This window comes from Mus pahari, chromosome 19, assembly GCF_900095145.1.
Source record: "Mus pahari chromosome 19, PAHARI_EIJ_v1.1, whole genome shotgun sequence".
Lineage (NCBI taxonomy): Eukaryota > Metazoa > Chordata > Mammalia > Rodentia > Muridae > Mus > Mus pahari.
In genome coordinates, this window is record NC_034608.1 from 86,837,185 (window position 1) to 86,851,147 (window position 13,963).

Here is a 13,963-nt window from a genome sequence, read left to right on the forward strand (position 1 = left end):
GCAACAAACTTCTTTCACTGGGCTATTTCCATTCCCTGTTAGCAGTTTTTCTCAGCAGATAGGCCATGGTTCTGACATCTCGAACATCTTGGGGTTTCCAAGGCAACTTCAGTGTTACAGCTTCTTGTTTCAATGTCTGAGATCTACAAATGATCTTCTGAGCTCCTCCAAAGGGTTTGTTATACTAAACTCCGGTTGATCTGTTGCCACTGCTGTTCTTGGTGATCATCCCATGATACTGGTATCTCCAATAATGCTGGGGTCTTCCATTGCAACTAGGCTTCACCAATAGCCTCTCACAGGCTCTCTTCACGGTGCCAAGCCTCAGCTCCTTTACATGACCCCTTCAGTCCTGGGCTGTCAACTGCATCTGAAGTTGCACCTTCACCAATGGTCTTTCATGGCCTCTCACAATGTCAAGCCTCAGTTGTTCCTCAAGACTCCTTCATGTCTTCAAAACCAGTACCATCTGGGTGACTCTCACACACTACCAAGTCCAGCTGCAGCACGAGGTACAGCCTTGGCTATCTCTGGAACACAGCTTCTTTGTGCTCTCAGAAAACATTTCCCAGAAGATGTCACCTCAGTGATGCTGGTCTCTTCTTAATCACCACTAATGTCTCACCTCCAGCTAACCAGCATCAATTGTACCAGTAATTTCCTTCTCCTCTTGAATATAAAGCCACAGACACATGGCTGGAGCTGCCAAGTTCTACTGCTTGCAGGAGCTGGTCCCTTGTTCTATTACATTATCACTAAATCCCTCTTTTCCAACCCCAACACTACCTAAGCTTGACTGACCTGGATCTTGTTTTGTGGATTGACCTTGAACTCAGAGACCTGTATGCCTACCTCCTGGGGCTCACGGAGTGCACCACCACACCTGGATTTAACCTTTTCTTCAGCTTGAACTTGCTGTCTCAGACTGGCCCCCATGAGCGGTCCATCACATACTCAGTGATCTCACTTCTCCCCATTTTAGCTGGTCAGTAAAGACTAGAGCCTGTGATTGGGCAGTGGAGGGAAAGGTGGGAGGGAGGTCTTTGAGAGTGGGGGCAGGTGGAGAGAAGAGTATAAGAGGGGAAGGAGTGCTGATAGAAGAAGACAGAAGAGAAGGGAGCAATAGAGTGGATCAGCAGGGCCAGAAGAAACGGCAAGTAGCAAGGGGTCTTATAACTGGGGAATAAGCTAGTATAGTGTTAGATCTGCCCAATCTAGGCACATAGCTTATAATTATAATATCTGGGTTGTATAGTTTTTATATGGGCTTATTGGCAATGGAAAGAATAAATTCCAATGTGAAAGTTGGAAGCAAACATTCCCACCCTACCCTCAAGTCCAAGAGGAACATTATTATCTCTACAGAAACCAAACAGCCCTGCCCTCTGCTCCGCACGGGGAGGCTATACACCGTAGACAAATACCCTGCATGGTAGGAGAAGCTATACTCCTTAGACAAACATCCTTAGAGGCCCAGTTGCCACATCCCTGAGAGTATACATTTCAGTGTCATAAGTAAACTGTCCCCTGACAGCAACAGACACGCCTTGGGCACTGACTGATTCCTGAGAGTAGCCTGAGCTGGCCCTAGACCAGGAGAGGCTATCCATCCATGGCTTGGGTAGTGGCTTCAGTGTGTAGAGTCCAGAGTCCAGAGCCCACGTGCAACTCCCAGGTCAGATATTTACGTAAGTTATTAGCTATGAGGAGCACTGGCTGCTGCCTCAGAGAACCTGGGTTCAGTTCCCAACACTCACATTGGGTGGCTCACACACCAGTAATTTCAGTTCTAGGAGGTCTAATGCCCTCTTCTGGTCTCCAAGGATGCTGAATACATATGGTACACAAACTCACAGAGACATACAAATACACATAAAACCAAGTAAATCTTTTTTCTTTTCTTTTCTTTTTTTTTTTTTTTTTTAAGTAAAACACTGTGCCAGTATATTGGTTAGAATTGTAAAGCTAAGTGAGATTCAATTGAAGGCACTTGACAGAGCCGCAGGTCCAATAGGGCCAATCAATGTTTTCTGTAATTATTATTAATTACCCAACAGTGCTGCTGAGGCGGTGGCTCTGCCTGTTTTGTAGCTCTCTAAACCACATGAGCTTCCCTGGGCCTCAGTCTCCTAGCTGTGAGTTAGAAAGGGGGGAAGCTGCCATGAGGCTCACAGGTATAACTCCTTCTCCCTGCCTAGAACCTCGCAGTGAGGTCACAGTCGGCAGAGGAACACTTACTGAGAATGTGGTAAGGTGCTGAATTTCACACCCAGCACTGCAAAAAAGTACAGCGCAATGCAGCCCAGTGCTATGGTAAAGTCTGTGACTCCAGTGCTCGGCTAGCCTGAGATGGAAGAATCTTGAGTTCCAAACTAGCCTGGGCTACACTGGACGATCCTATCCCAAACAAAGAGAAGCTGTGTACTCTCCGGGTTAGGCTGGTGACTGGTGTGGTGTGCCAGTGGCTTCACTTGACTGCCCCTATGTTTTTATCACTGACACTGTGACAGATACATTTAATCCAGTCTGCTTCTATCACAAAGGGAAATGGAATTTGTGTGGTAAGGACACAGACCAAATTAGGGAAGGATTAGCAAAAGGGTTTATAAAGTCTGGACTGGGCCTAGAACCTGGGCTGAGAAGGGCTTGCTGCTGAGCCACGAGTCACTCAGGTAGGCTTTCCAGGGATGTGGCATGGGTGGGGGTGGGGGGGGAGACAGGAGTTTGAGGCCATTTTCTGTTTTTGCAGGTAGTAGGGAGTCATATCAGGTTCTGAACAAGGAAGACAGTATAGGGTCTTAAAAGGGTGTCAGGATCTGGAGTGTCTGAAGACAGCTACAGTGTACTTACATATAATAAATAAATAAAAAAAAAAAAAAGGGTGTCAGGAGCCCCAGGTCTGCCAAGAGCTGTAAGTCTGCATGAGATTGCCCATGGCAGCTGGTGGACCAGGCTTCTCAATTTGGTTAGCTGCACATGACAAGAGAGACATAAACAGAGATGGAAAAGAGACAGCGAGAGTATTATAGAAAGAGAGATGGTGGAGGAAGGGATGAGAGAGACTGAGCCAGATGTTGGCACAGACCAAATGAAGACAACTGGCCCTGATGCCCACTGGCAGGACTCAGCAGGGCAAGGTCACAGACCTGGGTCTTCCATACTCACAAGCTTTCATTCTGCTCTGGAGCCAGGGAAACTAAGGCTGCCAGGTGCAAGCCCTACCCCTGGCCTGGCCACAGCAACCTTTAGAGACCTACCTGTTGTCCACAGTCCCACATGGGCCCCATACTAGATTATAACTGGAAACTGAGATGGCTTTATTTTTTTTTCTTTAAAAGCCTAGGACCAAATAAGCTTAGGGCTTCAGGCTGGTGAGCTGGCCAAGTCTTCCCTTGTGCAAACGAGTGGCAGCTGGCCCTGCAGCAGACTTGGGTCTCCTCCAAAACTGATCAGCAGGAGGGTGGACACGCAGGGCCTGCCTATAAGGCCTGGTCCTCCACCCTGGGTTGCTCACTCAGCCCTGTGCCCATGCCCCACAGAAACCATGGAGGCCATCAAGAAAAAGATGCAGATGCTGAGGCTAGAAAAACAGAATACCATCCATGGTGCTGAGCAGGCTGAGGTGCACAAAAACTTGCCAAAGCCAAGTGCAAACAGCCCTGTGCTGTGCTGTGCTGTGTGTGCTGTGCTGCGCTGTGCTGTACTGGGCTGGGCTGGGCTGTGTGTGCTGTGCTGTGCTGTGCTGTGTGTGCTGTGCTGTGTGTGCTGTGCTGTGCTGTGTTGTGCTGTCTGTGCTGTGCTGTGTGTGCTGGGCTGGGCTGTACTGTGCTGTGTGTGCTGGGCTGTGCTGTGCTGTGCTGTGTGTGCTGTGCTGTGCTGTGCTGTGTGTGCTGTGCTGTGCTGTGTTGTGCTGTATGTGCTGGGCTGTGTGTGCTGTGCTGTGCTGTGTGTGCTGGGCTGTGCTGCCTCTAGGCTGTTCAGCACTCTCTCGTGGTGATTTCTTCTGCTGCCTCAGGCTGGACCTTCATGAAGGGCTTGGCTTGAGAAAGGGAAATCAAATCTGTGACTCTATTATCCACTAAATGTGAGTGGTTGGTCTAGCTTAATCTCCCAAGGGAGTCTAGTGATCAAAAGAGAAACTTCCTCAGTCCTCAAGCAGCTCTGTGGCCAAAATAATGGTGGCAGTTTGTCCTGCTCCTCAGGAAAGAGGGCTCTTCCATCCTCAGCTTTATTCCCTTGAGGCAGGGTCTCTCCGCTGATCTGCTGATCCTGGATGTGGCCTGGCAGCAGTTAAGTACTGATGATCCTCCTGTCACTGACCTCTAAGTGTTGGAGCTACAGTACAGGTGCATCTGTGTGGCTCTTTTTAATATGAGTGCTGTAGATTTGAACTCAGACCATCATGTTTGTGCTGTGTTCTTATCCAGTGAGCCAGTCCCCCCAGCCCAGACTTTTTTAAGTTGTTTTTGTTTTTTTGTTTGTTTGTTTGGTTTGGTTTGGTTTTTTGAGATAGGGTTTCTCTGTATAGCCCTGGCTGTCCTGGAACTCACTCTGTAGACCAGGCTGGCCTCAAACTCAGAAATCCGCCTGCCTCTGCCTCCCAAGTGCTGGGATTAAAGGCGTGAGCCACCACTCCCGGCTGGTTTTGGTTTTGTTTCTGTATTTTCCAAGTCTTTTTTTCTCAAGGAAACTTCTAGGAGTGACTTGGGTGGAAACCCAGGAGTCTCTCGGTTTATTTGTCTGCTGTGTTTGTGGGGAGTGGGACGCACACGTGAAGACTGGAGGGTAATTTTAGGGGCTGCTCCTTTGCTTCCATCTCTGGGGTCCTGGGCTCTCAAGCTTGTGGCGAGCACTTTCACTCACTGAGCTGTGGCTTTCGACTTAGAATCCAGGTATGCAGCACAAGCTGTCCCACAAGTCATCTTCCTGTCTGAACCTCTCAGGTGCAGGGATGACAGGAGCTCAGCGGTATGCCGGGCTAGAGACCACCATTGCGGAAGCCTCAGTGAAATCTTAGGATGCTCTTAGGCAGGGCGTGGTACTGAAGGTCAGCCACTCCCACTGGTGATGGAGGCTGCAAGTTGGCTACAGATAACAATATGGACTTCCTGCCCTAGACTGCAGGAAGACAGAGGGAGCCAGTCAGGACCCATCTGAACCAACCACTGTCCCCATGGCCCCCAGGGACCTTCAGCCAGATCCGGTTCCTGACTGTGCCTGTCCAGTGGGGAAGCAGGATGGAAAACTGGCCTGGCTGTTTCCTGCCCCACTTGCAGCCCAGGGCAGCGACATCTGTTACTGCTGCCCTTTGACCCCATATCCTTCCTCCACTTCATTGAACTGTGTATTCTGTAACCACTTTACTGTGAGAGAGAAACTGAGGCCCAAAGCACAGCGGCGGGACAGGGAAGGCTTTGGGCGCGGGACCCTGACAGGAAGCGGCCTGGGCCTGTTGGTGCTGTTTCCTTTCTATTCCCACCTCCTGCCACCGGAAGCTTTGGAGTGTATAGAAATGGCAGAGTGGGTAAAGTGCTCGCCACACAACCATAAGAACCAGAGTCTAGATTCCCGGACACTGTAGAAGTCCAGCACAGCAGGGCATGTCTGGGGGAATCAGGAACAGGCAGCTCCCTGCCCGGCCAGTCTCACCAAGCTAATGTACTAGTCAGAAACCCTACTTCAAAAAAAGAGTGGAAATCATTAAAAGAAGATGCCCACCGTTAACCTCTGACTTACACATAAGCAAGCACACTCACACATGTGCACATGTACACACATACACTATCCACATACCAAAGACCACTTCCTGTATGTTCTGCTGCTGGGGCCTGTGGTGACTTCAGCTGTAAACACAGCTCTGTCAGTCAGGGAGCCCAGGCTGGAGGGAAGAGGGGTGTCCCCAGCCTTGGGGTGCTGGAGGGAGGAGACTGAGTGAGCACCCTCACAGTGGACAGCAGAGCCTCTCGTCAAACCAGCATTGGCATCCAAGTCCTATGTGGTCCTAGAGTCCGTTCTGCTCTCACGGACTGTTTGCCACTCTGTGAGTCTGCATCTCTGAAAGTTCCCAAATGTTCATGTACAAATGCTGTCTCCCAAACTTTAGAAACTCACTTAGGTGCCCAGGCAGGTAAGGGGACACGCGGTTGTCATCCCAGCCCTCTGGAGGCAGAGGCAGAGGGTTCAGGAATTCAAGCTCACCCCTGGCTGCACAGGGACCTGGAAGAATCCCCAGGCTACTTGAGACCCTGCCTCACAACACAAACAGGACTAGAGAGATGGAGCAGTGGTTAATAGCACCTGCTGCTCTTAACACATCACCTGGGTTAGGCAACTTACAACTGCCTGAAACTCCAGTGCCAGGGAAGCCAATATCTCTGCAGGCACTTGAGCATGAGTGTACACACTCACACACTTAAAAAAAAACATTCAAACCCCCTCAAACTCCCTTTATAGCCTATGACTCGTGTCCAGTAGAGTCAAATCTGATTCACACTGAGAGTTCCCATGCTTGGCATACAGTAGGTGCCCCACAAATACCCCACTCCACAGGTCCAGAAGGAAGACAATTGGTGACGGCTAGTCTTGGTCTTTGACATAGGTGTCTTTAACGGAACTGACAGACTCTCTTAGTCAAAGACAGCTACCTGCCCTAAAGTGTTCAAAATTCACCAGATCAAGGTATTCATTCTGTAGATGGGGAAACTAAGGCCAGAAAAGTGACCGGGGGTCACATATCTGGGGCTGGGAACAAGACTCCAGGCTCCTGCCTAGAGGTCAAGGCCCTCCCTTTAGCCTGAAGTGCTAGGAATGATGTGATGGGCCCAGTCACATCCATCATAGTGGCAGACTGGGACTACATTCAGAGTGGCCTTGGAGATGTCAGATAAGCCAGCTGGAACAGCTGTCTGCTGGCTCGTCTAAGCCTGGCTCTACCATCTGGAGGGTGGACTCTTAACTCCTATCCACTAAAGAGTGCCTGCCTTGTGCCTGCACCCAATCAGCCCAGAGCCTCAGGACTTGCCAAGCTCTCCCTGTGGGAGTAAAAAAAAAAAACAATACTTTAATCCAGGGTCAAGAGGCAAAGGCAGCAGATCTCTGTGAATTTAGAGCCATCCTGATCCATACGGTGAGAAGCAGTGTCAAAAAAAGAGGGGGAACAAAAGCGGACACTTGCATGTTCACACACCCCCCACACACACACACAAGTGTGCACACACACATGTAGCTGGTTATCATCTTAACACTGTCCACAGAGATCTGAGTCTTGGTGTGAGCATGGAGTCCAGTATCAAACTTATTTTAAGAGCTGGGGGTTTGGGGGAAGTGGTGAGTGGGTGGGTGTTAATCTACAGAAAGGCAACCACCCTCAGTGTTTCCTGCTGAGGGAGGACAGGAAGCTTGGCCCCACAGGGGAGTCCTGGGGGGAGGGGAGAGTCCTGCTCCAGGATCAGGGATAGCAAGAGATGCAGAGATCCTTTGGAGTTGACACAAGAGTGACCCTAGCACCTAGGAGGTGTCACATGGCTGAGTGGTTCTCAGAGAGATTGATGGGATGCAATCAAAGGGGAAGTGTGGGGGACAGACTCTCAGAAAAAAACAGCACTAGATTCTGGGGAAGGTTAAAGGACACGTTAATTAAAACAGATGCATAACAAATGTGCAAAAGTTAGAGGAGGGAAAACTTGGTCTCAGAGGGGAATTGGTCCCTGAGAGTGAGTCTCTTCCAGGACGACGGACCTAAAAGCCAGGTGTGGGAGCCAGATTGGCTCTTGAGAGTGTTTTTGCGATACCTTCCTCAGTTTCACTACCCAGAGGAATGGGGAGCCAAGAAAGGTTCTCAGCAGGGAAAAGGGCTTGCACACTGGTCTGCAACGAAACTCTGCCTACGAAACTCGGAGTTTCTATAGGCTCCACTTTGCTTAAACAGAAATCACCCTGGAGCTGCATTCAGAAAATGAGAATGCAAAATCCAATTTGTAGTGTTTCAAACTAAAGCTCTGACTTCCTCAAGAGAGTGGGGAGTCCGATGAGTCCAAGAATGGCCAGTCCCTAGGTCAAGAGAAGAGTAAAATCCCTCTGTATCCAGTAAAGCACACTTACCGCTGGGGTGGGGCGAGTATTTTATATTTTATGTGAGTGGGTGTGTTGCCTGTGCTAAGGGGTCATGGAAGAGAATGTTGGCTCCCCTGGAACAGGAGCCGAGAATCAAACCTGAGTCCTCTGCCCAAGACCTTGTCTATACACACTTTTTACTTTCACAAACTTGTGTCCTCTGAATGAGACCTTCTTTATATATACCTTTTACTTCCTACATTAATGTGGGCGCATGTGTGAGATTAATGGACTCTGGACATCAGGCAAGCATCTTTACCCGTGGAGCCATCTCATCAGCTCATATAGACCTTGTTCATTTGCAGGGCCTCAAACTCCCAGTCCTTCTGCCTCAGCCTTCCAACAGCGGGGCAACAGACCATGAGGCTGACTCGTTCTCTTCTGTGTCCCCAGGTGAAAGAGCAGCTGACGAAGCTCCAGAAGAAACTGAAATGCATGGAGGACGAACTGGACAGGCACTCGGAGGACCTGACAAACTTAAAGAAGACTCTAAAGCAGACGGAGAATAAAGTCTCCCAGGTAAGTGCGCGGCCACTGGGCCAGGCGGGGCGGGCAGTGAGGGAGGACGAGGAGCCCACAGGGCAAAGGCGGCTAGCGGCACCTACGTCAGCCACCCCCTGCCTCCCCGCCACCCCGCCCGGTGCTGACGTCGCGGCCGGCCCGGGTGACCTCATGGGTCTGACAGCAGGGCCGGGGGGGCGGGGAGAGGCGGGGGCGGCCCCGGCGTGGCCAAGGCTGGCGGGCCCGGGCGCGGCCGCCCAGCTGTCGCCGGAGCCCAGCAGAGCGAGTGAGCTATGGCCGGCCTCAACTCACTGGAGGCAGTGAAGCGCAAGATCCAGGCCCTGCAGCAGCAGGCAGACGACGCAGAGGATCGCGCGCAGGGCCTGCAGCGCGAACTGGACGGCGAGCGCGAGCGGCGAGAGAAAGTGAGAGACCAGGACCCGCGCTGTCCGCGACCCCCGCCCGATCCCACTTTTGGTTCCGCGCGTTTCCGGGCCCGCAGTGCTCCCTGGCGCCCTCTTTTCTTCCCAGCTCCGCATGCTTCCAGCTCCCTCTTCCTCCATCTGTCCTCCGCCTTGATCATCCATACCCTTGGATCCTGGAGCCCGTACGCTGGCGGGGCAGGAACTGGGAGGTTGCGGGGGACAGTCCTGCGCGGGGCTCTCCGGAGTAGTGGGGCAAATACCACGCTCCCATTGTCTGCGGCTGGACCAAGGTGGGGGCGGGGGCGGTGCGCGCTCTTGCTTCTTCGCGCCCCAACTTTCCCGGCACGTCCCTAGGGTGCGGCCGCGACACGTCCGCTGAGGGCGGGGTGGGGGCAGGAGAATTTGGACGCTGGCCTGCAGGACACCCACCACCACCACCCTGTGTCCCCTAGCCCCAGGGAATATCCACTAGGGGGCCTGTCCAACGCCGACACCGGAGCGCCCACTGTATGCGCCTTCCCTGAGAGTTCAGGGACCGGGGTGCATGAGTAGTTCGGAAAGAGGAAAGGCCTCCGCGCCTCCTCTTCATCCCTGGGTCAAGCCCAGGGCCAGAGACGGGCCTGGGTTCTAACCCCAGCTCCGGCACCCACAAAGCGTTCGATTCGTGTCTCCCAAAAGTCCGCTACAGGTGGGTAGAAAGAAAATACTAGGGAGAGGCATTCCAGCCGTTTCCGGGGCACGGAGAGCCCGTAGCCGGAGTAGCAGAACGGTGTTTGCTAGCGAAGGAGACTCACAGACAAGGGAAGAGGTGTTGTGTGATCGCCCAGGTCTCCTGAAGCCGTAGTGTGGGAACTCAGGGCGGGGACCCTAGAAACTAAAAGGCCAGGTGGCAGTGCAGGTACCGCCTGGACTCCTCCCAAGACTGCCTGGGCGACAGCCTGGCCTGGGTAGAAGCCTTGAATCCCTCAAGGACCGCTCGGGCTGGAGAAAGCCTCAGAACCCGGCAGAAGCTCTGCACAGTAGCTGTTAGGGCTTCTCATAGGCCCGTCCCACCCTAGACATATCCAAAATGGCCTCAAGACTCCAGCCAAGCCAGGAATTTGGCGGCCCAAGGGTGGGGTGTGCGGGATGCCTTTTGGCAAACTCTGAGGCTTCTTTAAAAGTTCATGTGGGAGAGCATGCTACTTTTGGTTGTAGAAAGACATCTCAAGTTGATTCTGGGCCAGAAGCACCCAGACTAGAAATGGGGTTGGGGTGTGTGTAGCTGATTTCTGGGCCTGTGTCCCAACAGCTGGTTTCATTTAGATTTTTGTGTGATTAACCGACGTCTTCCTGTTGCTTGGCCACAAGTATCTAGCAAGCCTCTTTTACCTTATAAGGGAAACCCTTTGTAGCCGGTAGAAGGCTTTGATTGCAGGAAGGGGCGGAGCTCAAGATGACTTAGGGTGTGTGTGCGCGCGCGCGCGCGCGCGTGAATACATGGTTGTGAACTAGAACTCTTTCTGTTTTAAACAGTTGAAAATATTCCAAGATCAAAGTGTGCCTCTTCAGTCTAAGTTCTTTTCCTTTTTTTGAGACAATTCGTGAAATGTGGAAACTCAGTGTGACTGTGAACGTGATTACTATGTTGGGTGTGGCCTTGAGCCCCTGCAGCCCAGGCTGCTTAGAGGCTGGGGTTGTCACTGAATGGTGGGATGCTCCCGGGTCCCTTCTCCAGGACTGGGTGAACTGGACGAGGTTGAGCCTGCACTTGAGAGATTAAGGCGGGGGAATCAGAAACCAGGGCCAGACTATGTAGTTAGAGGCCAACCTGGGCTTCGTGAAACCATAACTCAAAACAAACAAACAAGCAAGCAAACAACTAAAAGCTCCACCGAGTGCAGATGGGCATAAGGTTCTTTTTAGCAAATGGCAAAAATTAACAAATTAGATAGTGGTCCTGGTTACATAACTTTTGCTAAATATACTAAAAACCGAAGTGGGCGGGAACCAATCCTGCTCCAGTTGTTGCATGTGATAGGTATTGAAGTTCGAGATATAAAAAAAGAGGCCCCCATGGGCCCCTGAGATGGTTCAGCTGGGCAGAGGTGCTTGCTGCTAATGCTGATGACCTGAGTTCAATCCACAGGACCCACATTGTGGGAGACCTGAGACCCACAGGCACATATTGGTGTTGGGGGAGGGGGTCCTCTGTATATTGACAGGCAACCTGGCCTGTTCTTTTACCTTCCCTGCTGTGTGAACTGAGGTAGAGAGGGCCCAGACTCACACTGAGTTTTATAGCTGTCCCCATGTCGTGGTTATCCCTGAAAGGAAGCCGGTAGCATGGCTTCCTCTGATCTCCTCATGAACCTACACACTGTTTTAAAATGTGTGTGCTGAGAATCTAAACTCAGGTCCTTATGCTGGGCAGCAAGTGATTTTTACCCACTAAGCCAGCTCCCCCTTTTTCTGGTATTTTAACAGAGATATTGCTATATAGATATATAATTGTTCAGGCTAACCTAAAACTCTTTGTCCTTTGGCTTCAATCTCCTGGAACTGCTAATTTGAGTCTCACGTGACCAACTTTCCATGCTCCTCCTTGAGGGTGGCCACCCCTGGATGACAAAGGGAAGTCACCTTTGGTGACAGAGCCCTAAGTCACTATAGGATACCACTGCACTGGTGGGACCTCCTTGTTCCCACCAGTAAGGTGGGTGACTTGAAGACAAAACAATATCAGGGCTGACAAGTTTGCTCAGTTGTTGAGGTGTGTGTTCTTTAGAGTGGCTGGGCACTGCGCCTCGCCAGGGATACTGAGGCAGGAGGATCCCTGAGTTCAGGAGTTGGAAACCAGTCTGGCCAATGCACAAGGCCCTGTGCCACAGATCCATAATTTTTAAAAAATCAAATTTAAATTCAAATGAGTATGAATTCCCTTGAGCCTGGGTCCCTGGGTGGGTCACTGAGGGGATGGGGGGTGGGGAGACGCTGCTTGCCAGCTTGACTCTTCTTAATCTGGGTGTATATCTGTCTTTCCAGGCTGAAGGAGATGCAGCCGCTCTCAACCGCCGCATCCAACTGCTGGAGGAGGAGCTGGACCGGGCTCAGGAGCAGCTGACCACAGCCCTGCAGAATCTGGAAGAGGCAGAGAAGGCTGCTGATGAGAGTGAGAGGTAGGATGCTTCTGACCTGTGGAAGACAGGGGTGGAGCCAGGGGTGGTGGTGCATACCTGTGAGTTCCAGGCTGCTGAGGCAGCCTGGGCTACATGAAGCCTTTCCTGACTAAAAAGATGTGTGTGAGCGCTGATGGCTCAGTATTTAAGTGCTTAAATCTCCACCACTTGAAAAGCCAGTGTGGTTTCACAAGATGACTTGGGCTTTGCTGACTGCCATTCTACCTCCAGGTTCAGTGAGAGATCCTGTCTCAAGGGAATGAGACAGAAAGTGACAGAGCTGGACACCCGATATCCTTCTCTAGTCTCCATATGCACAAACACAAATGCACATAGACATGGATGGATGGAAAAAATTGTGCAGTGGTACTAATGACCTTGGAGCTGAAGGGATTTGAAGATCTGGTTTGGTTGTTGTTGTTGTTGTTGTTTTTTGTTGTTGTTGTTGTTTTTGTTTTGTTTTTCGAGACAGGGTTTCTCTGTATAGCCCTGGCTGTCCTGGAACTCACTTTGTAGACCAGACTGGCCTAGAACTCAGAAATCCGCCTGCCTCTGCCTCCCGAGTGCTGGGATTAAAGGCCTGTGCCACCACCGCCCGGCTTTAATTAAAAAAAAAAAAAAAAAAAAAAAAGATTTATTTATTTATTTATTTATTGTGTGTGAGTACACTGTAGCTGGGGTGTCTTCAGACACCCCAGAAGAGGGCACCAGATCTCATTATGAATGGCTGTGAGCCACCATGTGGTTGCTGGGAACTGAACTCAGAACCTTGGGAAGAGCAGTGCTCTTAACCACTGAGCCGTCCCTGCAGCCCCACCTGTTTGTCTTTAATCCAGTTCCCTTCCCTCCAGCCCCACCGATTGTCTTTAATCCAGTTCCCTTTTCTGTTCTGTTTTGTTGGAGGCAGGGTCTACCTGTGTGGTGCTGGGATGACAGATGCTTCGCCATGTGCCCTGCCTTGTTTTCTTTATGATAGATTAGGAGGACACTTTCCAGGAGACAGAGAAAAGCAAAAATGTGCAAGCATGGGGCTAGGGCCTCGGAGTGTGTTGTTGCTTTCTGGGGAAGCCCCAGTTGTCTCTCTTGCCCACTCTAGAGACAACTGAGCTTCTAGATGATGTGAAGAAAAGAGAAGTAAAGGTAGACTGGGCAGCGTGGCAGTGTAGACATTTATCCAAGGACTCAGGAGGCAGAGGCAGGGTGATCTCTGCCATGTGCCTCCATGGTAGTTCCCATTGCTGTGGCACGCTTTAAGCTTTTGGATGATGCCAGCTATATTTTGGAGACAGTACGTAACCAACCATCACTGTGTTTACAGCTGACCCTGCTACTCCGGTGATATCTGGGCAGCATTCAGGCTTCCACAGGGAGCTCTACCCAACTGTCCTCAGGAATGAATGGCTCTAGCATGTCTTGGCTTGGAGAGCTAAGGAACCATATGTTTTATATTTTTCCTTTTCTTAACTTGCTACACTTGTTTAAAATGTCCTTCATAAGACTTAACCAGAGAACAAAGTCTATGATGGGCGTTTCTGAGACTCCTTGTCAATGCAATTAATCTGAGTCTCCTCACCTTAGCCTGAGGCAGACTCTCAGACAAGGGCAAAAAGGAATCACATTCTTCACCAAAATACCACAGAAAGTCTCTAGGCCACACACTGAAATACCACAGAAAGTCTCTAGGCCACACACTGAAATACCACACAAAGTCTCTAGGCCACACACTGAAATACCACACAAAGTCTCTAGGCCACACACTGAAATACC

At 50.9% G+C, this 13,963-nt stretch overlaps 1 protein-coding gene across 1 annotated transcript in view; it reads left to right on the top strand.

Annotated features, from left to right (window-relative positions):
* Positions 1–3,544: 3,544 nt before the first annotated feature.
* The window catches only part of Tpm4 (tropomyosin 4), a 22,787-nt gene continuing 12,368 nt past the window's right edge, over positions 3,545–13,963 (top strand). The window contains 3 exon segments of the mRNA XM_029531890.1: positions 3,545–3,622; positions 8,470–8,631; positions 12,063–12,196. Coding sequence (XP_029387750.1) covers positions 3,545–3,622; positions 8,470–8,631; positions 12,063–12,196 — 374 coding nt within the window.